The sequence below is a fragment of the Convolutriloba macropyga genome, chromosome 8 (genome assembly GCF_964194025.1).
Source record: "Convolutriloba macropyga chromosome 8, txConMacr16.3, whole genome shotgun sequence".
Lineage (NCBI taxonomy): Eukaryota > Metazoa > Xenacoelomorpha > Acoela > Convolutidae > Convolutriloba > Convolutriloba macropyga.
Window position 1 is genome coordinate 19,350,954 of NC_134475.1, and position 25,602 is coordinate 19,376,555.

General features: G+C 35.5%; 1 protein-coding gene across 1 annotated transcript in view; it reads right to left on the reverse strand.

Moving 5' to 3' along the window:
* Positions 1–25,602, reverse strand: part of LOC142343986 (uncharacterized) — a 64,013-nt gene that overhangs the window by 26,686 nt on the left and 11,725 nt on the right. Inside the window, exons 2-3 of the mRNA XM_075395411.1 lie at positions 21,317–21,545; positions 12,519–12,664 (exon numbers count right to left, since the gene is read on the reverse strand). Of these exons, the coding sequence (XP_075251526.1) occupies positions 12,519–12,664; positions 21,317–21,545 (375 nt within the window). The remainder of the gene's footprint in view (positions 1–12,518; positions 12,665–21,316; positions 21,546–25,602) is intronic.

Here is a 25,602-nt window from a genome sequence, read left to right on the forward strand (position 1 = left end):
CCCAAAAAAGTATCCCAAGTATACCCTAGCAAGAATGCTAAAGCTCTCGAAACAGTAAATCAACTAGAGAAATTTATAACTACATATGGTATACCGCAACAAATAGTACATGATAACGGCCATGCTTTTATTAGTAATGATTTCGTTCAATACACAAACGAAATGGGAATTACACTATGCCCCCGAACTGCATATTCACCGTGGACTAATGGCAAAGTAGAGGTACAAAATAAACATTTGACTAATTACCTAAGACATTTTATTAGTAAAAGTGGATCTAATTGGTCCGAGTACACTAGTAAATTTGCATTTTCACACAATACTGCAGTAAACTACAGTACGGGATATACTCCTTATGAAATACTATTCGGAACGAAACCGCAAATACCCTTATCACTAAAGTTAGGACTACTACGAGATAATCAAAAGAAATGCACATCAGAGTATTGTAATAATCTACCGCCACACTCACATAGTGAAGAAACTTGTAATAACAAAAAGATAGAGAAATTACTACAAAACAGATTATCTAACGAAATGTTAAAGCGAGAGAATACATTTAAAACAATATACTCGAATACCTACACTAAATGTAGACAAACTACGAATAAAGCGCACAAGTATAGAAATAGATTTAAACTCGGAAAACCTATACCTGAAGGTAGAAAAGTACTACTAGAAAATCACTCTAAAGGACTACTAAAGTCTAAAAAGCTACAAGAGCTACACTCAGGCCCTTACACTGTGCAACGAATGCTAACTAATACTACATATGATATACAAAATGACAAAACAAATGAGAAAAAACCGTGCATAGAAATCATATAGTACCTTATTACCCGAAAGAAGAAAAAATACACGAGTTAGTTGAGAACTATGTAGTCCCAGACGACAATGACGATTATTATACTCAATATAATAAACATAATATAGCCAGATCTAATGCTAATAGAGGCGCACAACATATTGCTATTTTGCAGTGGCCCTTAGTAGAAACACAATATACTGTTAATGCTAGTACTACACTACAGCCAACATTTAACGTTGCGGCTACTCCAACAAAAGATTCAGGCTTAGAATCGCTACAAACACGAGTAGATAACACTACACACATTCAAGGCACAAGATCTTCTAATTTTCTACCTCCACGCATTTCAACCCCCTACCCTATGCAAAATATGTATTCACCCAATAGCCCACAGCAAGAAAATTTTTCTTCCCCACCTGATAATACTAGTAAATTTAAAGCTACACGCAAATTATTCCCCCAAGCATCGCATAAAAGCCCTACATCATCACCATATAATTCTACACCTACAGCATCACCTATTATATCTAATTTACCTTACGCAAATGAAGTATTGAGCAGACCTCAGTGTAATAGAAAAAAAACCTACATTCTTTGGTGAACCTATTCCTTCTGACTTGCTACATAAACTCAAAAAGAAATAGAGACACAAAATCTCTTTTCAAATAATAACTTTTATAATAAAAGCGTTATTGCGCACAAAACCAAATAAAAATAGAAAACAGCAATTAAAAAAACTAAAATACACATGAAAGTTAATCCTCCATAAATGGCAGCACAAGGTTTCGCACCAACACCGCTCGTAAGTTGTTTGGTTCGAAGGGCAGACACTCTTCATAATTCCACTCCCTCAATTGTAAATACAATTTTTGCAAATTCGGCCCCGTTGTTACGTCGAACCAAGCTTCACGAAGAGCCCACAACTGTTTTTCTAACAACTCTTGCATATCACACTCTTCGACAGTTATCTCCTTTTTGCGAAATAAGCGATTGAAGAACTATAACAAAAATTTTCTTATTTAACCCTTAGTTCTTTATATTTCAAAAACTGCAATTCCTAACACCCTACATTTTTTTCTCTAGATTTTATGATCCTATTAATTTGTCTCAACAAAGCCCGTCGCAAGCCTCAGATTAACTGAGTAATTGAAAATAACTTACATCCTTTCCCAAGAAGAAGTTGATGATGTTAACTCTGTTTCTCGCCTTTCCCAGTGACTGAAATACCTCTTTGCCGTTGTTATCCCCAAGATCTCTTCCTCACCCAACACCGGTCTAGAGTAGTGATCAGAAGTGGACATGTAGAAGAGGAATTCTTTGGCACAGAGACCCAATACATCCCCGGAGAGGTATTTACGGTAGAAATATCGGCGCATAGTATTTCGAAAGCCAGATGTAGGCTCTAACTTTACACCATTCTGCGACAAATCAATTTCAGCATGTCCAAGGTCATCCTCCATCTGCTGGTTTGGTATAAATAATTCAGAGTATAAATAGCCATGGTAATAGACTAACAGAATCAACTAAATTAAGATATAGAAGAAGAAAAAATAGAAATGAACAAAATAGAAGTTATAGATTGAAACAAAGAAAGAAAATTAAGAAGCTAAAGGATTGAAATTTAATAGTTAAGAGATACCAACTGTATAGTATGAAGGTTTAAGGCAAAAAGCAAATAGCCCACTAAACACAAATTCTACATAAAGTACGCAATTAATCACCATTGCAAGCTGTTACACACACAAAAACTTCTATACATGTTCAACATTCGTACACTTTCAACGTTTATGCATACCTCTTATTGCAAACTAACGCTGAAAACACATGTTACCCAAAGCAAAGCTAAGTGGACACAAGTCCCCCATGAGCAAACACCTTATCTAAATTGAATATCTTAAGTACAAAAATTTGTCCCTTGCAAAATATTTAACCCACGTAAAATCGCATTTAGTCAGGAGATATACATTTAAGCAATTTATCCAGTCAACAAATAGAGCTAACATTACTAGTTTAAGGACCCAAGGAATGTTTAAAATAAACATTAGATCACTTAAGAACAAATAACTAACCGCAAATTTAAATTCCGCACGTAAGAATTTTGTCGCCTAAGTGCAAACCTTACACAATTGTCAGGAAGAGCTATAACTTGATGAATTTATCCGCTCAACAACTCAGACCACATAGTTGCACAAACGCATGCTTGCTTTAATAGTTCACAAAAGTTTACAACACACAAATTAGAAATGCCGTACTATAAATCTCAAAAAAGTTCAAGTTAGTGAATTTATTTCTGTTCGCGCTTTTTATTAACAATTCCGATTGTATTCAAACTTTCAGATTTCTAAATTAAAATCTGTGATTAGTAGATATACGCTGAAAAACAAATTGACTTTTGAAAAGAAGGAGAGTTAGCAAAAGTTTTAAAGAAAAAAACTAAACTTTTCTATTTCGTTACCTTCCAATCATTAAAGTGTTCCCCTTTAAAAGTTATACAAGATAGATAAATGAAAGTTCGTCGTATGACATACACGATAATAGTTATTAATGTGTTCCGAGCAGATTTTTCATTTTCGTCAAAAAAGTTGTCGAAATTTCATGACAAAGTTTTGAAAACTGGTGAAATTATAATTTTTGCTTATAAAAACCGAGATAAAATGATTTAAACTGAAAACGAATTGTTTTCTGGTGTCTCATACACATAATAGTTGCCCATAAAATGTTTAGTTAAGCGATTAATAAATCTGAAGCTTTAGCTCTAGAACAACAACAATTTTTAATTTTTCCCATGTATTAGGATTGGGTATAGAATTAAAAAAAGGTAGCCCTAGAACGTCTCAAGTGTTTTTCCCGCTTAATTTTGGTTCGAACAACGTCTCTGCACAACAGCTATTGCACTGCCAAGTTTGCTCAAATTTGAAGCCCTTTTCATAAAGTAATGACCAAATCAAATTTTCCCCCATGTTTTAAGATTGGCTATAAACAAAAAAAGGTAGCCCCAAAAAGTTAGCAAACTTTTTGTTAATTATTCCTATATCACACGACGTTCTGATGCAAAAACTACCTTCAGCCCAAAAATCAGCAACTTTGCTATCTTAGTTAAGGAGAAATTCAACGTTCACGATTCACCCAAGTATTAAGATTGGTTATAGACTAAATACCTAACTTCATGAAATAAATGACAATATAAGATATATTCAAATCAATATTATGACACCTTTTAACTTAGCTACTATCGACAGACAACTCGTAATACACTGTTTGTTTTCATTTTACAGGAATGGTCAAAAACACACATAATTTGTGCCCAAAAACCTGCTAATAAACGCAATTCTGTGCTGAAAATAGAGAACTTAGCGCAACATTTCAATCATATCACAGTTTAACCACATGCTATATGGCACTAGTCACAGCTAGTGATTGGCCAATCAGAAAAGAGCACACATATTTTGGTAACTTAACCACGATAACCACTATTTAAGAATCTTACCCAAATTCAAAATCACTTTTTCTCAGTTACTCTCTGAAATCAATTACTTCTTCTGCTCTCAGAATCAGCTCTAACACACTCTCTCTCTCTCTCTCTCTCTCTCTCTCTCTCTCTCTATCTCTCTCTCTCTCTCTTTCTCTCTTTTTTTCTCTGTCCCAATTTCTATCTTTTACATTTTGCCCCTTTCGATTAGTAACTTAGAAAACTTAGAAAAGTTTTCAAGCATTCCAAATTGTGACCAACCAATACTTGTCACAACACATTCCTACAACACATATATCAGGTATCTCAGTTCAATATTAATTTTAAATTTTCAGTCAGTAACTATAGAAGGAATTCATAACCCTTAAGATTGAACATAGTACAAGACTGACAATCCAGAAAGTTTCTAATTTGAATTCTAAACAACAATTCTCACACTAAACACCTTAACCAGTTCTCATATTTCTAAAGAAGTAAGAACTGTAGTGTTCTTTACTTCTAACGAAGACCCTATTGCTGTCTTCTGGGGAAAGTATAACCCTCAACAACTTAACAGTTTATTAATTCAAATTCATTCTTCAAGTCTAGTTGACTTAGACACTTTAAATGTCCCTTGTTTGGTTTTAGAACCACCAACTGATCAATAAATATTCCGCTAAACGATTATTGGATTATAGCTTCAAGAACAACTTTCGCAACGTCTTACAGTCCTTATAACATCCCGCATAAAATCTTAAAATATAACAATAAATCAGCCACAATTGACCGATCGTATATTTCATATAAAGAAAACATTGTTATTTTCTTCGTTAAAGACCAGTTTGTAAACTTGGATATAATTGTTCGTTGGACCCCTAGCAAACCAGAACATATTGAACGCTTTCATTTCCAATTGAACAACAGAGACGAAATAAACCTTGATATCATTGGAGCTCCCTTCAATATAGACCCTTAATCTATGTTACCACTTTCCCTTGAAACACAAGTTCTTACTGCTCTCGCATTCGACGCGCTATCGTATATTAGAATATTTCTCCTACAGAAAATATTGAAATTCGGAAATAAAACTGTAACACTTGACAAGTGTTTTGTTTCTAATCAACAGAGAATAGTTGGATTCTTCGTAACATCAGAAAATAACGCATAATTTGTCATTTTTTGGGTACCATATAATTCCACTCACGTTTATGAAGTAAAGTATCAGATTACTTTCACCAATAAAATTAATTTGAATTTGCTAGACGCACCTCATACTGTATTTGTTTATTAAATGGAAGACGGAGAAATCAAGAAATCACCAGCAATAGACGAAGTAATAAACGTAAGTTACAAAATGTTTCTTTTTATGTTACTTTGTTTAACTCTGTTCCAACCTGTTGCAACTGATAGTGAATCCGAAATTAGAATAGAGATATTCTTTGAATATGTAGATTCTCATCCACACTTCTTCGAATGTGTCAAAGATAGTAACAATTGTTTACCTGAAGAAATTCCGTATCTTAAATTGTTAGAGCTTCCTGAGAAGCTATCAGAAATTTGGTCAAAACTCAACGTTCATTCACCGTTATCACTAAATATTCACCAACTCTTTAAAAAAAGTTTACTAATAGGAAACCTCTCGTTTCAAGAGTAGAATACTTTATAAACTACATAGGAAACCAAATTCGTTTTGCTCAGTTTCATAAATTATTTGCTATAATACCTCTTGCCCTTCTCTGTGTTATAACTGCTTGCTATGCAAAATATTTGATCTTCCTTATATTTCTTGCATTATTACTCTTAACGTCTTTCACTGACGCCAGACCAATTGAAAAGATGAGTATCTATGAAAACACAGCTCCTAACCTTCATGTTAACCACTTTGACTGCTCAAAAATGATCTCAAACCAGATGTATTCTCTCAACAAAGTAGTACCCTGCGAAATTCGCCCTGATAAAATTAGCACAAATCAAGCACGAGTCACCCTCTAACAAAGAAATTATAAAGTTAAGCTAGAAGCAACTATGTGTAAAGCAAACCAACAACAATTACGTTGGTTCTGCGATTCTTTTGACTCTAGCGTCATAAATGCCAGACATAATACTATTACTACTTCAGTTAAGCTTGATGCTCAGAAATGCAAGCTTGCAAGGGAAAGAAAAAAGATAAAGCTTTCCCCTTCTTCTAATTGAGTAGAATTCGATTTTGACAAATCTTTGTTCTCAAAATTTAACTCAGGCGATGTTGGAACTGGAAACAGTGAATGTAACTCCCGAGGTTGAATTACACACTATACTTATGAAACATATATGCAAAATGTTAGCCTGAATGTAAACCTTAGAGATGGCACAGTTAATAACTGGCAAAATATACCTCTACCTTGTCCTTTATCAGCCGGAGGCTGCGATTCTACATCTACTGATCCATTTGCATACACTTGGGATGAGCCCAATAATTGTCTTTCCACTATAATTCGCGCTTTTGACGCTCAAATGATTAAAGCTAATGACAAATACTACATAGTAAAGGATCCTAAACATACTTCAGCTCAGTCAGATTTCGACTTACAAAGCGTTATATTCCAAGTTTATAATAAACCACAGTCTTTTTGTAATCATCCACAAATAGTATATCCTACACCATATGATTCTCTATATATTAGTCTTCGTGACGGTTTCGATATGAATACTGGAGAACCCATTCACAAATATAACTCTGATACCGGTGCCATCACGCTTAAAGAAATATTATTCCAGTGACAACAAAACAGTTGATACAAATCATTTTCAAATCTATGAAAATATTGATTTCGAAGCCCATCTTGGAACAAAATATGACTATTTGCACTTTAATAATCTTCGGAAACTTCAAACTTCTACTCTAGAACTATTAAGAAATGACTGTGAATTAGAGCGCTCAACTATTCTCAACACTTTAATGATTTCTCATGAAAATCCGCGTTCAGCTGGACATACCTTAACAAGAAACCGATCTATGTTTATCAAAACCAAAGGCAATATCGCCTGGCTATAATTGTCCTGAGTTTCATTCACCGTTACAAATTCTTAGTAAGCGCTATATTCAAATACCAATTCTTTATGAAGATGAAATTCAGTTTGTTGATTCCATTTCTAGACAAACCTTCATTGAAGCCGAAGAACAATTGTGCTCTGATAAACATTCAAACTTATTTGAACTAGATGTTGACGATGACAATTCTTGGGTTGAACTAACCCCACAAATAACAAAAGTAAGAGGACCTGCACTCTTTAAACCACACATAGTCATCCAGCAATTAGCAAATATAATTACTGCAAGCATTCAGGCTTCTATCTACACATATAAAGAAATGATGTCATTCTGGAATTCAATAACTTTCAACTCCAATATGAAAGGAGTTCTCAAACACTTTACTAAGTCATTATTAGATTGCAGAAAATCATTTTCAATTATTTCAGGCACGAATTATTATAACTCTAGAACTATTTATCTAGATTCATTCATTTCACCGGACTTTAATAATCAATTTGTTGAAACCTTTGCTAAAATACAATATATAATTGAGCGATGCGGAATATTCTTTGCCGCTTTCTTATTCATTAAGCTACTCATCGACATAGTCTTGTGCTTAATTCGAGCAATGCAAATTAACAAAATTACAGATGCATCTATTCATTTTGGTAAAGCACTCTTTGCTGCCACATTTGATTTAATGTCAGCCACAATTCTGACTTCTATCTATCTAGCAACTAATTCAGAGAATGATAAGACTGATAAAAATAGAGAAAGGACGATGCAAGTTCTAAAATCTGAAGATACAACCAGAGTTACTCAAAGCCCACCTTATTATAATAATAGAATGCAAACACTAACTCACGAGAAAAAAAGTGGTTATCCAACCCTACATGATGAGAATAATAAAGACGAAAATAGAAACGATAACAACGTTCCTACGTCTCCAGTATAGGATTAATTCCTCTATTACCTTAATATCATCAAACTATATGATGATAATATAATACAGACTGACTATTTACTACTGATTTAATTTGAAAGAGAATACAAAAAATAAGAAAAAGAGAATACTTTCAAAATAACTTCAAAAAATATACTCCTAGAATAGAATAAGAGTAGAGAATACTTGATATTTCAGGAACTTTCCTCAATTCCTAACGAACTATTACCAGTCTTTCAGAAGGAACCTTCAAGTGTTGGCCCGAATACAATACACAATCAACTTCTAAACCTCAATCTGGAGTTCCACAGCTTGACAGACTAGTACAAACCACAACTCACGTTACCCCATCTACAACTTTTCTCTCAGCTATCAAGATTTCAGCAGTATAAACTCAGGCAACTAGTGCAAATTCATCAACGACGGTTACATCATCCAAGAAGAGAACTGAAACCGCAGATACAATTGCAAAGAAACAACCACGTAAACATTTCATTAGAGAGACATTCAGCCCAGCGACACCGCTAGAAGTAAATATACCCAAGACAAACAGTACGGTACCCAACGTCCTAGCAAACACTACAACTACTCAATCGTCACGACCAAACTTTCTTAATCTTCATTACACAACTCTCCCGCTGAAAGACCGCCTACAAAAACAACACCAAGCTGAAATACAAGCTAAAACCCCCGGTTTTTGTGGACACACGAACTACGATACAAATTTAATCTACCAGTTGCAAACCAACATCAATAGATTCAATCTTATTGGTTATTTGTCAAACAAAAGTTCTTATCTACTAACTAATCACAACCTACAAGGACAAACAATACAAGTCCCGTTTGATAAAATTACAGCAAACCTCACTCCTCAGCTTGATACCTTCACTTATCAGGTACAGCAAAACTTTCTGACAGAAAGACAACGCTCTCAACAGCTCGAACAACAGATTACTGAGCTCCAACTGGAGATCGCAAATCTGAAGCATCAACTCCACATCCTCCGCTCATCACGTTGAGCACTCACGGAATGGAATAGATAAATTTGCTTCCTTCATTACTTCTCCTTCTTTCTCCCGCGGTGAGGAAAATTATTCGTTAGTTTAAACGCCTAATTGTTAGTCATTTTGATTACCTTACTCTCTTTGATTCCATTGCTCACATCAAGTAAAGTAATCCGCATTTCTTCTATGATTACACTCAGCGCCCTTTATGGTGAACAATGAGTCCATTCTTATCTTTAGATTACAGATTTGATTTGTTCTCGCTTCTCTAAATAAAATCTATTCTTTATCTTTACCGATTTATCTTGCTTATAACATAATTCAATTATTTCATCGAATTTCATAATTTATTTAATGTCTTACAATCTTTCAGTAGACGTTAAATATTTCAAAACATATTGTGATCTCGCTGAATTTATTCAATCGCAAGTTATTAAAACTTCGAAAACATTCTTAGTTGGAAATAAATTCTATACACCATTGTCAGTTCATTGAACATTTGAGTTACAAGAGATTATCTTATTCTTACAAGATAACAATTCCAATGAAATTGTAGTTTATTTTCATCAAATTCCTGAGTACGACTTATTTGAAATTCTAACGCTTATTCATACAGAAGAAATTCTTAACATCAATAATCTAAACTTTCGACCGCTCACTTATTACAATTAATATGTTAGTCTTCAATTTTTTGGTGATCACGGATATAGAAATGTTACAACCTTTCTTTAACAGGTTTTCATTCATCGCGATCCGCCATTTATAGTTTAAGTACTATTTGGATCTTCCTGTCAATTCCTTTCAAAGATTAATTGGTCTTCCATTCTCCCCATTGACACAAAAATTGAACTACTACATTATGAACACATATTTTGAAGGAGGTGTTGATTTCGAATGGTTTAAAGATTATTGTCAACTCTCTGATCATGTTGAATCCGCATGGGTTAACTTTTCTAAACAGATTATTTTTAACGATAAATTTTTCAGAATCTCAGAATTATATTATTTTGAATTCCAATGCGAAGTCATTTTATTTCTTGAAGACTTTGAACAAAAAGAAATTGTTATTTATTTTGAATCAACGACAAAAAGCAAGAATAATTATTTCATGAAGCTAATTCATAATAATCAACCAAGTCTAAATATTAATTCCTTAAACTATAGCTACAAAGCTTACTTCAATTGATTTATTCTTCAACAAAACTCAAATAAAGATGAATTACGAAACGGAATTCTTTATTTGGGGAGTCATTGCGGCAACACTAGCCTTTATGGTGTTGTGCTCAGTCATTTTAATCTCTTTATTTATTTACCTTGCTTGTCATTATAGACCATTAACTTAACCAGTATATTCTTCAACTTATATTATTCTATTATTCAACGTCAGATATATTAGCAGCACAATTTTACAGAAAAACTTCAAAAGGTCTATTATAACGGCCAGTCAAGAAAATTGGATCTATTATTTTGTACAGCCTTGTATCTTAGGACATCGTCAACCCTTCTTCAAGAGAGAACTCAGAAACAAGAAGCTACGATGAACTTTAGAACTTTAACCAAGTAATCTACCTCACAAACTTTAAATGCTTAATTATTATAAAGTTAAGCTAAATAATTTATTCGATTATGTAAAATGTGATGCTTTGATTTAATACCTATGGACCGGGATGGGATGTACTGAAGTGTGCTACACTCAGTAACACTATTTGATCATCTTAGTGCTATTTTGAGAATTTACGTTATAGTGCGTGAAGCACAAACTTGATTTGGACAAAGTCCATTTTAACGTGTGAACAAATTACTAAGTAGTTTTGAATAGGCTACTATTTTAAGATTACTAACTCAAACTAAAACTACCATGACGTGATATTGTCACGCCACGTAGAAAACACCAACTTAACCTTGGTAACTCTGTCGACACTGTTATCTTTATCCAATAGGATACTAGAGAACCATGTGTCCGCAAGTTTAAAAGGAGCTTGCACGCTCAACTACCAGCACAATTTGGTCCCTGATAACTTCTGATTTAAAATCATACTCCCGTATTGCTCTCTTGCCCAATCTCAGTTTACTTGAGATATTTTTCTAACTTAGAATATTTTGTGACATGTTCTTAACAAAGAACTCTCTAAGTCATAAAATATTAACTTAGCACAAATTTGGAAATCAGGTAAGTTCAGCTTAACTTTTCTAAGTTATAAATTAACATCTCTTAAATTCTATCTAAGTTACAAGTTAACTTAGAATACTTCAACCTGTGCTAACTTGTGCTATCTCAGTCTTAATAACCTTAACTATTATATCATGCTCGGTTCGTATTTGATGCTGTTTAACATAACTTATTAATTCATATTTGCATTTAACTTTCTTTAATACTTAACTATATACCAAGAGTAGAACTAGGGGTTGAACTCTCAAGTTATACATGTGATCCCGCGATTAACCCCGTCGTTTAAGTATCTAATGTACGGACCAGCAGTATAACGGTCCCAATTTTCGGCTTTCAATTTACTATCCTTTGACTTCCTGTTCTAGCCCCAGCCCAGAAGTATAACAGACGTAGAGTGAAATCCACATAAAAATTTGAAGAAGATAACACTTGATTGCGGGAAGAGATTTGACATGTAATCTGGACAATAAAGTGTTTATAGCATCATTTTAATTTTCACATTGGCGCATTTTGTCATTTTTTAGCTACTCTTTTTTTTCATTTTGTCAAAATTCCGTCTATTTTCCTCATGTTCGTTTTCATAATGCGTCCAGTTGCAATGAACAAGAACGGAACGGTGGATCTGTGAATACTTAAAATAATATTACTTTGAAATATGTATCCCAATTACCCCATGTCATTGATGCCTTGCTCCCCGAATCTCGAACGAAAAGGAGAAGAATGTTTTCAATTGTTGACAAACTTCCTTTTCTGATCTCAAAAGGGCCAATGAAAAGAGTTTATCGACTCATGAATTGACATTTGCTCGGCGCTACTGGAAATCTGTGGATCATTTTTTTTAACTCAGCGTGATTTTTAATCCCAGATGGAGTCTAGATAAACTACAGAAGCTTACATGGGTCTTTATGTACATAAAAATATGTGATGAAAGATAGGTTTGTAGTTGAGATTAATGTTAAAATAAATAATTAAATATTATGTTCAATGATAAATAGGTTTTTAATTAATAGTGAGCCGTTAAAATAGGTTGTTTAAAAATACAAAAATAGGTCTTTGTTTACATTTTGGAAAATTTTTCCTAATCTCAGGTCCTAGCTAGGATTTACAGTGTCGAATTGGGCTGAAAACGTACCTGTTTGGGGATATAGGGAGAACCAGTTGAGGCTTCTGTATCTGTGAATTATGAGTAGCTCGAACATCATTTTGTCACCTACTGTTGGGTAGCGCAGTCCATTCGGGTTCTGTGTGTAGCGGAAACGAGTCAGGCAAAAATGCAGGCTAAAAAGTGCAAATTGTGTAATAAAAGCTGAAAGTTGAGAAATTCTAAAAAAAAGTGTGAAATTGTAAGAAATGCATAGACGTAGCTGTCTATGCACTTGTAAGAAATGCATAGACAGCTAAAAAAATTCATCTAAATTTTTTTACAATTATCCCTAAAAATGTTGAAGTCATGTAAAAATGTGCTAAAATGTGAAGATTTTTTCGCTCAAAATACTTTTTCGAGCCGTTGTTAGCGGTTTTTGTTCATAAATTCAAAAGAAATCCTTGAGTCAGGCTGAAATAGCAGAGAAAACAAAAAAGCAAGCCAAGCAGCCCTGGAAGGCAAAAAAGTAAAAAAATGTTTATTAAAACGTTTTTTAGAATCCAAGTTCTAAGATAATTGTGAGAATTGCGGCTCTGGCTGATGTTCGAGGCGAAAAAAATTTCTGATGACAGAATTTCAGGCCAAAATGTGATTACAAATTACTTCACCAAAAGATATCAGACTAAAATGCAACCAAAATTTTGTTCTGAACTCTCACAACCTTGCGTCAAAATTTACTAAAAAAGACAATAAACTCTTAGCAAGGCTTGAGCGCCCTTTTAGTTTCACAATGACCTAGCGCGTTTCTATGATCACGTGATACTGATTTTGCCTTTAATGTGGCATTTCTGAGTTTTAACAGGTAAGCTGGCTTGGGTCTGTCTGATAACAGGAAAGTTTAGTTTGAGAGGCTTTTGGACTTACCATAAAACGGACCATATATGATACCTTATCAAACATAAAACAGGCCACATATAGTACCTAATTAACAATAAACCGGACCATGCCCGAGTGAACTGGGCATGTTTATCTTGTATGGTCTTGTAAGATTCTCTCAGAATCTTACAAGAGGATACATCGTGTTGCACGGTTTTATGAACGAATATTTTGAGATACGACTTTGTCTTACAAGACTCTTATAGGATAAGCGTTCGTTTTATAAGATTCTTACAAGATAGGCGTTCGTTTTGCAAGGCAATCGGTTTTGAAATCTTGTAATCAACCAATCGTGTGCGCAATCTTTTCTCATGTTTTCAATGCATTAAATGAAGAAAAATGCGCACAAAAGAGCCAATGAGAGTGCAGTTTAACTGAATGAGAATTCAGTAATCTTACAAGATAGCCATTCATTGTAAGAATTTTGTCAGAACTTAATGTAGAATTAGGAGAATAGGCTCTTTATCACAAAGTGTCGCGATTGAGAACGATTGATAATGAGATTAGAAAACTGCTTGTCTATAAATTGATAGTGAGATTGACGGCTTGCAATTCAAAGCGATTTGGCCAGCCAGAAACTTATGAACCAGAAAAAAAAATATCTTGGAGGTTGAACGGGTGCAAAATTGATTTTTCCGATGGGTGTAAAGTTTATAAAAGGTTAGTTATCCTCAAATATTTACCTTAGCTATTCAAAATTGGCAGGGACTAAGTACATACCTTGTGGCAAGTATCTTCGTTGTCACTTTTGGAGAATTTGTTTCATAGATATTGTTGGGGACTTTAATTTTCTCAAAATTTCTTGAGTTGAGTGGTTGACCGATTTATTATTTGGTGGAGTCAGAAGTCTGATACCGCTTTTTGTTAAATTTGAATAGCTTGAACAGAAGTCAACAATGTATAAAAAAGGCGTTCAGGTCATTCAGTTGTTCACTTGAGGTTATGGCAAACTTGTTCACTTGAAGTCATATTAAACAAAAAGAGGTTTGAACGAATTTGCTGTTCACTCGTTCTAATACGCGGTGTTTTGAATAGTTGCTAAGGAAGAGTAAAGTACCATGGTTGTGTGCTGTGGCAGCGAAGTTGTAGAAAACTCAAAATTCTTACGTATGGAAGGCTTAAATAGAGTAGTCCATAGTTGCGATGTGAAAAAACATTTTTGTTTGGACTTATTGTACATTGTTGATTTATATCTTTTTAGGGGGCGGAACAAACCATTACCACCACAGAGCATTGGTTTAGGAATTGATCTGTATAGAACTTGTGAAAAAACATTGTTGAGGGAGCTGATCCCATTTAGAAAAATGATATCAAAGGAGAAGCTAATTTTGATCAGGCAGATTAGTTGAGATTTAACCGGAGAAAAATTTTGTTGAGATAAAGAAGAATAGCTTTCAGCCTAGTGAATTTGAATACAAAGATAGAATTCTGAATCATTTTTTTTGTAAAAGAAACTATTGTTGAATTTAATTTCCTTCAGTGATCTTGTACGTTTCGGTTTTACCAATTTGATGTTATTTAACTTCATGAATCAATTCATTGTTTCAACGTGAAGTTCTAAGTGTTGGACGAAAGCGTACCGGAGTACTTCGGGGAAAAATCAGTACTCCAAGAGGTCTCTCAGAGACATCAAAACCACCTTTCAATTTTTTAGAGTTTTGGGCGTCAGGCCGTCCCCAGCTAGTCAGCCTGAGCAAAGCGCATTATTCTACACTGGCGCTCCTGCGTGAGTTTTCTCGAGAGACTGCTTGATAGTTGGAATGGTTGCGTTTGAATCAGCGGCTATGGTGGTTGCAGCGGAACATTGGATTTTTCAAGAGCGGCAAAAAAGAAGACGAGAGAAAAAGTCGACTTTTGCGACAATGAGAGAAGAAACAGAAACAAACGGACAGAGTCAAGATAGCGCTTGACTGAGAAAAAGAGAGAGAGAGAGAGAGAGAGAGAGAGTTTGTGGGTGTGCATGCTGGAATTGTTGTGGAGCAGTATCAGGGTTGAGTTGAAACTGTACTGTTGGTATTGTTCTCATTTAATTTTTTTAGTACCGAAGATAGACTGAGAAAACTTTTATCCAATAGCGAAAATTAAAGTGAGGCTGAAAGAAGTTAGAGAGGTAAACTTATGTATTAGCTTTCTAAGTGAGAAGAAGTTGCGACAAGACCTTGTCCAAGATCAAGAGATTTGTGAGGCAAGGTAGAGATGGTAGAGAGTAGTGAGAGCTATAGAAAGGTAGAGTAAGAAAAAAATCTGAGTGCATTCAAGACAGATAAAGACTCTCTGTGTTAGTAATTGATATTCTTGGGAACAGAAGGCCGGTTCAGAGTATCAAAACTTTAGAACAAGAATTTGGTAAGCTGACATTTGGCAGGTGACAGTTTTGAGAGATAGGCAAGTAGAGTGTAATAGAGAGAAAGATAGAGAGTGTGTGAGAGAGATGGTGTAGTTTTCACTGGTATTGTTTTTCTGTCAAACTAGTGAACAAATTTGGGAGTTTGACTCTGAGGGAGAGAAATTTTCAAAGCAGGCAAGTGTTTGTCCAATAACAGCAGTCAGATAGTGTTCGGTGGCAAAGACTCAGTGAAGTCCGAAGTCCGGTAGTTGTTGGTTGAGAAGGGGGTAGTTGATGGTTGAGAAGGGGGACACAAAGCAGGAATGAGAGATTAAGAAAACTTCTTAGGCATGGAAGGCAAGTAGTAGCAGTAGATAAGTGTAGTGTTGAAAAACACGAAAAAGAAAATTAACGGCAAAAATTTTTTGAAGTATGGATTGAAGTTCGTTCCCATTTGTGGAACATTTTCCGTCAGAGAGTTTCACGAATTGGGAGGACTGGAAAATAAATTGTTTTGAAGTTGTAGTCTTTGCAAGTGAGTGAGGAACAATTAACGGAGTCAATGCTTTTCTTAATTAGAGGTTAGGCGTTGGAAGCAGTATGTGATTTGCCACCCGGTTTTTGGAAAGCAGGGCGGCATTTACAATAAAAGGATACCATATTTTTCTCGACGAACGGTTGTCTTCAGTAGTTGAAACAGACTGTTATGGATTGAAGGAATTTAGAAAAAGCAGTCGTGGGTTTACGGATTTATCGCATAGACAAAAAATGAAATAGTAGATGATGAAATACATTAATGATGGCAGGTTGTAGTACTCAAGATGCTCAGACAAAAATTGTTGTGCAAGTTGTAATTTTACTTCAAATGATGGATGAGCAGGCAGAAAAGTTGAAGTGGAGTAGGTTAGGAGAGATTAGCAAAGAAGAGAAAGTAGGCATAGAATATCAGGCTGATGAGAAAACTCGACAGGAAGTAATTTTGTCCTCAACTGAATGGCAGACCACAAATTGGAATACAAGAGTGAAAGAGGGAGTGAAAGAACTTGTTGATCAAACCACTGCGGATCAACCAATTGAGGAAACTAATAACAAATGGGAAGCAACCAACTTCATCAGTAGCGGAAGAGGCATATATAGAGATTTCCGGAGTTCCGGTCACAAAATAAAGGAGAGGAACGAGAGTGCCGTGAAAAGTTGTTAGAATTTGAAAGGGAAAAATCCAGAACAAGTAAAGCTGTGAAATGTCAATATGATTTTTTTCTGTCGAAGCTGGAGGAAAAAAAAATCCTGAAAGGCTTTTATACTATGTAGACCGTTCATCAACCACTGACGGAAAAACTAATTCCTATTTCTTGAGTGATTTTGAATGAGGGTTCAGATAATGGAGACGATGAGGTCGATTTTCCCTCAGAACGCAATGAGTGGGTTGAACGTAGGACAAGTTATAAGGACGTCAAATTTTGGGAACATGGTTTTTCGTCAGTAGTAGGTGGAAAAATTCATTCAAAAAATGTCGGGTCAACCAATATTTTTTTGCGGAGTGTCTCATAACGGACAGACTTGGAACAAATACAACTGGTTCAACGGACGTCTTCATTGCGGAGGAGCTTTGTGTAATTTATACACGAGGTCGTGTTCACAAAAACTTTCTTAGAAATTAATGATGGGTTGGCTGAAAAAGCTGATAGTTGTGTTTTTTCTACGATGAAAACGCAACCTAAATTTCTATTAGAATCATGGGTAATTGGGACAAAAGCCGATCCAAGGGATATCGTACGGTTTCGATGGTGATGTACCTTGTGACAGCTGAAGTGCTCGTAATACAAAAACCAACTAAGGAAATGGTTATTGGATAGGATGATCAAACGAGTTCATATCCGCGAAGGAGCTCGAGAGGTGTGAAGTAAAGGCAGAAATAGTGTTCTCTCAATGAGAAAAGTTGAATGTTTTCATGAAGCGTTGGAGCAGTCCCTATCCAACATGATGGAAAACCTATCAGTTGAACGGGTTTTACCAGTTGTTTCATGTGAGGACAACTCAATGGTTGAACTTGAGTTTTAGGCAGTTTATTTACAAGGCAATCTGATGTGTTGGGCAGAGGTTGGGATGCAATTGTGGTGCGGAAGACGACATCAAGTTTTTCTGATTTTGCAACAATATTCGCGTCGATTCGTCCGTTGGCAGGCACGGCTTATAACCGAAAGTATGTAGTAGAGACTGTAAGTCGTGATCATTGTTTGAAACTGGGGATGCAGAGGAGGTTGGAAGAGCTGGTGAAGGAGGTAGACACTCTGAGCATTCGTCTGAATAGTACACATTCGCCTAGTAGTGAATGCAGGATGCAGCTTCAAAGGACCAATTCGATTATCAAGTAGTAATCAGAGGCTTAGCTCCTTTTTAGAACTTGGTTTGGTGCCGGAGTGGGTGCTAGCAGAGTTGAAACAAGGCGACAGGACATGGCGGAACGCTTCTTGAGTAAACGTTGCTAAAAGTCCAGCGGCGAAGTGTCAGCTTTGGAGAAACCAATACAAAAGGTACTTGTTAAAATTGCAGAAGTTCTAGAATCTAAATTTAGGAAGTAATTTTGATCTAGTTGACGGGACAAAAGTTTACATTGTCGACAAATAGGGAGGACGAGGAAACGGACAGACGGTATGACTTGGTAAAAAATTTCTCTGTCAACATAACTGAAGACTAGAACCATCCGCAAGATCTTGCGGGTGGAGCCTGCATTTGTTCAAAAGACTTGAACACCGTTGAGGACAGTACGGGGAACGAAATAGACAAGTGGCGTTTAGACAGCTTTCTCATATCTGGAAGTGAGATGAAAACTGAGGTTGAGAGCGATGTTTGGATGGAGGAAAAAGAACCGAGTGATAGAAGTTTTCAATTAGGAGCAGCTTATCACTCTGTCAACCGGAGGACAGATTCGGGGCTAGATGTTGTGCATTGTGCTTTGATTCATCAAAGTATTTTGGGAACAGAAGCGTGGAAGTAGCTACAACTTCGGATCTGTGGTACCTACCAGTTGATTTTGATCAGGGGTGGAAGCTGCAACCGAAAGAAGAGTTTCACTCAGCAATCTTTTGGATTGTGTGAGGTCAAAAACGTCAATGGTTCCGAAGACAGTCTCTGGCATAGAAAAGGATAATGGGAAACGAGGCGGAAGGAGAGATGGAGCAGGATGAAACGGGTGGAGAAATGGTACGGGAGGAGGATACCAACAGCTGTGAGGTAGCGGTCTGGTCAAGAGATTGAAGGTCAATCTTTCAAGCACCACAGGAGGGAAAATGTCAAGACTTGACACGTAAAATTGATTTGATGAGTAGATTTGATATCACAAGCTTATTAATAATCCTTTAGTTCACTTTAGTATCGTTTTCTCTGTTTCATACAGGTTCCTGTTTTCAATTACTGGTCTAGAGAATACAATAGACTTTATGATCTTAATAATATTGTTGAGAAGGGGATGACTAACAGTACTTACATACAGGAACATGTGATTCTTATTTATTTTGAGTGCTACGCAGCAGAACTTGGTCATTTAATTTCATAAGTGCTAACCTTATGATACTCCTAGATAGGTTAGTTGAACCATAACATGGGTGAAAATTCGGATGAGATAGCCAGGGGGAAGATTTCAAAGGTTATGATGGCTCAACTAACCAAATTGATGTTGAGAAGTACCCAAAATGACTTCGAGTTTTTTGTTTTTTTTTGTTAGGTACTTCATATCATTTTAATACGGACGAGTTCATAATTCACGTAATCCTTTTCAAAAGTAGTGCCCAGTTTATTAGGTTTATATTTACATGTTGTAAGTTGAAGGGTGCCGTAGCAGTTGTTTGATGTACTAATTACCATCATTTGTAATTAGCAATGTTTCACAAAAAAGTCTGATGAGTTAGAGACTACAAGGGATAAGGGTAATAGGTTGAGTCGATGCCGTAATAGTGACCTCCTAAAGTGTGCATGAAATAAAATCATTTGTTGACCAGAATACTGACAGTTTGAGCCAAGTAACGAAAAAGAGAAACAGTTTTCAGCAATTATTATGGAGAAGCATTATGTAAAAGGGAAGGGAGATTAATTTGGAGAATAGCTCTTTACCACAAAATGTCGACTGAGAAAACTTCAATTGGCAATTGAGACTGAGTGAACTTGAATTTCAAAGCTCTCTTTACTACAAATTGTTAGTAAAATTGTTGGCTCGCAGTTCAAGGCCATAGAGCAAGTCAGAATTTTAGGTAACATAAAGAGATTTCTTAGAAGCTGAACGGGTGCAATATTGATTTTCTGAGGGGGATCAGCTTTATAAAAGATTAGTTATTGTCAGGAGTCTATCGTATCCTGGACAAACTTGTATATAAGTTAGAGCAAGTATGTTTGCTGTCTTAGTTAGGGATTTTTTTTAATAGATACCGTGGGGGACTTCAAACTTCCAGAAAGTTCTAATAACCTGAGTTGAGTGTATGACCGATAAATTTGTTGGTTGAGTTAGAACTCTGATCCATTTTTGTTTAAATTGAAGAGCTGGAACAGAAGTCAGCAATGTACAAAGAAGGCGTTCAGGGCATTTGATTGTTTGAAGTCATAGCAAAATATAACTTAGAAAGGCGTAAATAAAGCAGTCCAAATTTGCGATGTGGACAAAATCTTTTCTTTGGCCTTCTTGTATATGTTGTTGCTTGGTAATTAACTAAGGGGGAGGACCATAACAGTATACCAACAGAGCTTTAGTTTAGGAGTTGACCAGTAGAGAACTTGTGAAAACAAAAACATCGTCGAGTTGATCCAATTTAGCAAAATGAGAACACCGGAAAGCCAAGATTAGATCAGGCGGCTTAATTGAGAGTTACTTGGAGTGAAATTTTGTAGCCATAAAGAGCAGTAGTTTTCAGCTAATTGAATTTGGTAACGAGGGTAGAACGGTAAACCATTTTTTGTAATAAAAACTCTTTTTTTGTTTTTTTTTCAGTAATTAAGTACGTCTTTTATTTGCCAATCCTATGTTATTTGATTACTTGAATCATTTCGCTGTTTCAACTTGAGTTTCTAACAGCCGACGAGAGCATACAACAGCAGTGTGGGGAGAAATCAGCCCTCTAAAAGATTTCTCAAATCTCACCTTTCAATTTGTTAGAGTTTTGGGCGCTAATCCGTCCCCAGGTAGCCACTCTAAGCAAAGTACAAATTTCTACACTCAAGATAATCATGCCTTACAAGAACCTTGCAAGACCTTACAAAATAGCAATTCTCTCTGACTCAGGGTTATTTGATTAAGCACAGGGTTTCACCCGCACATTGCCAAAAGTGCCAAGATGCTGATTTTTTTCAATTGATGTACCAAGAAAAAAACAGAATGTACATGAAAGCTTACTAACCGTGGCGAGACAATAAAACAAAATTTCTACATGACTTTCGCGGACCAAGTGTGCCCGCCTGTTTTTATGATAAATTCGGTCTGCTAGGGTCAGTAAAAACTGCAAAAAAAGTTTGGTGTGTTATTTGACAGATACTTTGACAGATACTTTGACGCAAGTTTGGGTCAATTTTTTCGTTTGAGTTTTTGAGTAGCTCTCACCTCAAAGACTTACACAGCCGTCCTATTAGTGTTTCGTTGTTGGGCAGAAGAAATTCGAGAACTCCTGGAGTTGATTGCACTTCAGTTCCTTTTCCCTTTGCACCCCATCTTCCTCTTTTTTTCTTGTTTTCCCTCTCTGCTTTCTGCCTTTTGTGTGCATCTACATTCGCTCGCAGGCGACTGGCTGCTTCTAAATGACACACATCTGTTGAGGACCTGACTGTTGTAGCTAAAACAATGATAATATGTTAAGCGGTAGACGACAGACGCGGTAGAAGATGGCGATTCTGCAGTAATTCCGAACCTCACTGAATCAGAGCAGAATTCCGCACTGTTAATATCTGGATTCCTCTGAATCATAGGAATACTCAGAAAACTCGAGGGTTTTTCTAATTTGGGAAGTGTCACCCAACGAGAGGGGACCTTCGTCTTTGTAAATATTGTATCACCCAACGAGCGGGGAGAACATAAATAATTTTCAAGAGTTCAATGAAGATTGAAACGAGAAGAATTCTGAAACTTAAGGAGAACAGGACTGATGTCATAGAGATCGATTGAGAAGAATGAAGAATTCTTCAACAAAACAAACACACTTATTTGAACCTTTAATGAGCAAAAACTTTTGATTCCGGATCAAATTTTTTTAACAAAGATTTGTATTAATTCTCTGGTTTCTAATTTAGCTCTGAATTTGACTTCTTTTTGTCACTCTAAGAAAAATAAGTCTCATTCAGAGCAAAGTGTAACCTGAATCAGCCTCTGACTCGCTACTAATGGCAGTAAAACATTTTCTGATGGGCGGAGTTTCTCTCACAATTAGGTAAGGGCGATCAGATTCCCGAATATTGAAAAAATGTCATCTGACCAAACCACTGTTCATACTTAGACACCTAAATAATTGATTGCCATTTCATCAGACAAATTTCCAGGCCCGCAGAATTGACAAGTACTCCACAAAGTTACATTTTTCTAGCTTTTTTAGTCGAATTCGAAACTGATTTTCACGATTGCTCTTAACAAAGTGTCAACTAAAAATAATAACAAATACCAAACTGGAAAATAATTCAATAGAAGGCATTACTAGTTCCGGATTAAGAAGACGAATTGCAATGTAAAGACGGTTTGAAGGCGGGGAAATTATAGTTTCTAAATCCGATTTTAGGTAATTATTAATTCGTGATAAATTATATAAATCTCTTTCTAATTGAAGCAGGTCACTGTTGTCCAACTACAACCAAAGTCTACTACAGTGGTAAATATGAGTGTTTTACGGCGTAATGATCTTTAATCATTTCAATGTGCGCTAACATTATAGAGATTAAAATGTGATGATAGCGTCTCGAAATTTTTAATTGGAAGTGTATTTTTCATCCCGAAAACGACCAACAAGTCAGAGAAAGAAACAACAGAAGAGGCCTTAAAGTTGATGTGGCCTTAATACATAAAGATCATTGATGTAATGTCTACACACGATAGCCAGGTGATCAGGCGAAACAGTCCCAGAATAAACAGTCGAAAAAACAAGCAACACACTCCCAGAGAAAACAATCATGGTTAATGCGCAATTTAGATCGATCAAAAGAGCTTTATAATCTCAAAACGAACTTTGAAGTTGAAACACCAAAATCATTGTTACTGAGTGGATAGTGTGCAGTTACCACGGATTCGGAGGTCTACGGTTCGAACTGCTCGAGTAATTACAAGAACTTTATACAATAATCAAATCATGAGGGCTAATCACATCGGAACGTTTAAACAACTAGGTAGTTAAAAAACGGAGAAAAAAGCTGAGTAGAGAAGAAGAAACTGAAAAATTTGTTTTTGATCAAAATTCAAATAATCCTATCACCTCTAGCATTTTGAATTTAGATTACGGAAGCTATTTGATCATAATAGCAGAATCAACACTTCAAATAGTAAAAGATTATAAGTGCAGCCACTCAAGAAATCAAATAATATTCTGATCCTGGTACAGTTGCACAATTTGATGTAAGTTCTCGTCAATTTTTGCCTAATTTGTTTTTCGGCCACTTTGATTGTTGGCGAGCTGTTACCTGCTCAGTCCTTGTTTACTTATTATTCTTTTGCTCTCCTTTGAGAAGAAAAAACTGTTCAAAATTTGAAAGATTTGTTTATACGCCCAGGGCCGTTCCTGCAATTGTTTCAAGAAATGCAAAATTTGGTCTTCACATAACAAGGAGTTTTCTGAGCAAATTTACTGAAAATTTTCACATGCAGTTAAGACATGTTTAACTGTCAAGAAAACCGTGCAAATACAGTTTGATATATTTTGCAAAATTCTGAACTATTGTTAATGTTGTTATCCGAGCAGTTGACGGCTCACTGCGCATTTCTCTTTAAGTTCTCACCGAGCTGGAAGAAGCAAATTTAGGATTCAATTTTCCAATCCAATGAATAAATGCTTTCCAAACTGCATCTTAGATGTCTATTCGTATCTGCTTTGTTGTAGTTTTTGGTCGGAAGCAATCTCATTAATTTTTAGTTGCTGACTGCTTCTCTTCAGGATGAGAAGCATTCACGAACGGCAGGGTTTCGAAAGGTCAATCGAAGCGTGAATTGTATAGATCTGATAGAAGACTTTCAACTCTGTTGAGATCTGATAGAGAGATTTGGAGCCTCTGTCCCATCGCAAAACCAACGAACTGATTAATCTTGCAAATCATTGACTAACAAAAGTGAGTTACACAAACAAGAAATCATCAATCCTTGATATTTAGAGTTGTTCATAATACATAACTTTGTCACCACGCTATGCTGTTTGTAAGATTTCAAATCTTTTCGGTAACGAGTGCGCTATCATCTTTGGGCAATTTTACTGCCATTTTTTGATGCCCTTTTGGTTAGAAAAGTAGGCTGGATTATGAGGCAATATTTCTCTATTTACGACGTTTTGAGCATTAATTTTTGTTTCATGTGGTGTTCCGTCAACCACTGATGCTCTGTTTTTCAAACAGTCTTTGATCTGTAATAAATTGGATCTGTTCAATGTCCAGTCTGCCTTTGCCAATGCTTTTCGTAGTACCGTAAGTGATAGAACATGATCAATGGGTAACTTGATGGTTTCTAACACAGCCACGGCTCTCGAAAAAGAGCCTTTCTGATTATTATTCTTTTCTTAATTAAATCCAGAGTAACAGCTTGCGTCAAAATTATGACGGGAGATGTCTTGAGTCAATCGCTTGAGTCAAATATCTTCTTATTTGCCACTTGCGATCAACGCTTACCTTAAATTTTTTGTTGAATTTGGAAACATATAATCGAGAAAACGTAAGCGGCGCTCACAACAAAGAAATTTGAGTACACTTGCAAGTAGAATTCGCCCTTTCAAGATTAGTGATTTTTAAATATTTATAACTAGAATGCACAGGATTCGAAATTAAAATCAATCCGAAACATAATTGAACTTTACGCATAGTGCATGCCTTTGATGTTTACAGATTTTTGATGAGCAAACTTAAGGTAAATTTCAAACTTAAGGTAAATAAAATTCACAGCGTTCATAACAAAATTTCACAAAATTTCTACTTAAATTTAACGGTTAATGTAATGGCAGCACACATTCCTCTTAAACTAATCCATATACCGCAGATTATTTTTCATAATTTGAAATAGGTTTGAAAAAAGTGTTTATTGACATGAAAAATTTTTAGAAAAAATGTTTATCATTGCTTCAGTATCATTCGAGCAAGCGTAACGAGAAATATCGTGAACTCAGCAGCATCACAATTGTCAATACTGCACTTTCACAACCTTTCCGATGCAACAACATTACTAGAATTCACAAAGAGGAGAAATTTAATTTTGATAAGCATCATAAATTTCGGAAAACAATGGAAATCACTAAGATGTTGTTTAAATCATCTGGCTCCACTTGAATTCTTATTTTAATTTTTCAGATGTCTTCCCATTCATTCATAGATGTTTCTCTTAAAACTGTTCCTTCTGCTAAATAAACAATCCACTGCAAGTAGAACGATAATAATTCCTTGAATACCCCTCAGAATGACTTTTTTCTAATTGTCCCCCAAATTTTGAGGAATAAATTGATAAAAAATCAATCATGTTATTCTTGCAAAAATCCATTAATTTGATGAACGCAGTTAAAACATCGATTCAACAACCTCTCAATTTATTACATAATGTAAAAACTGCTCATTGTCAAATTCTATAAAATGCTCCCCGGATAAATCAAATGTGATCAAAATTCAGCGAAATTTGATCGAAAAAAATAGTTTCTTTTCTATCTGTCATGCCTAGTGTTTTTT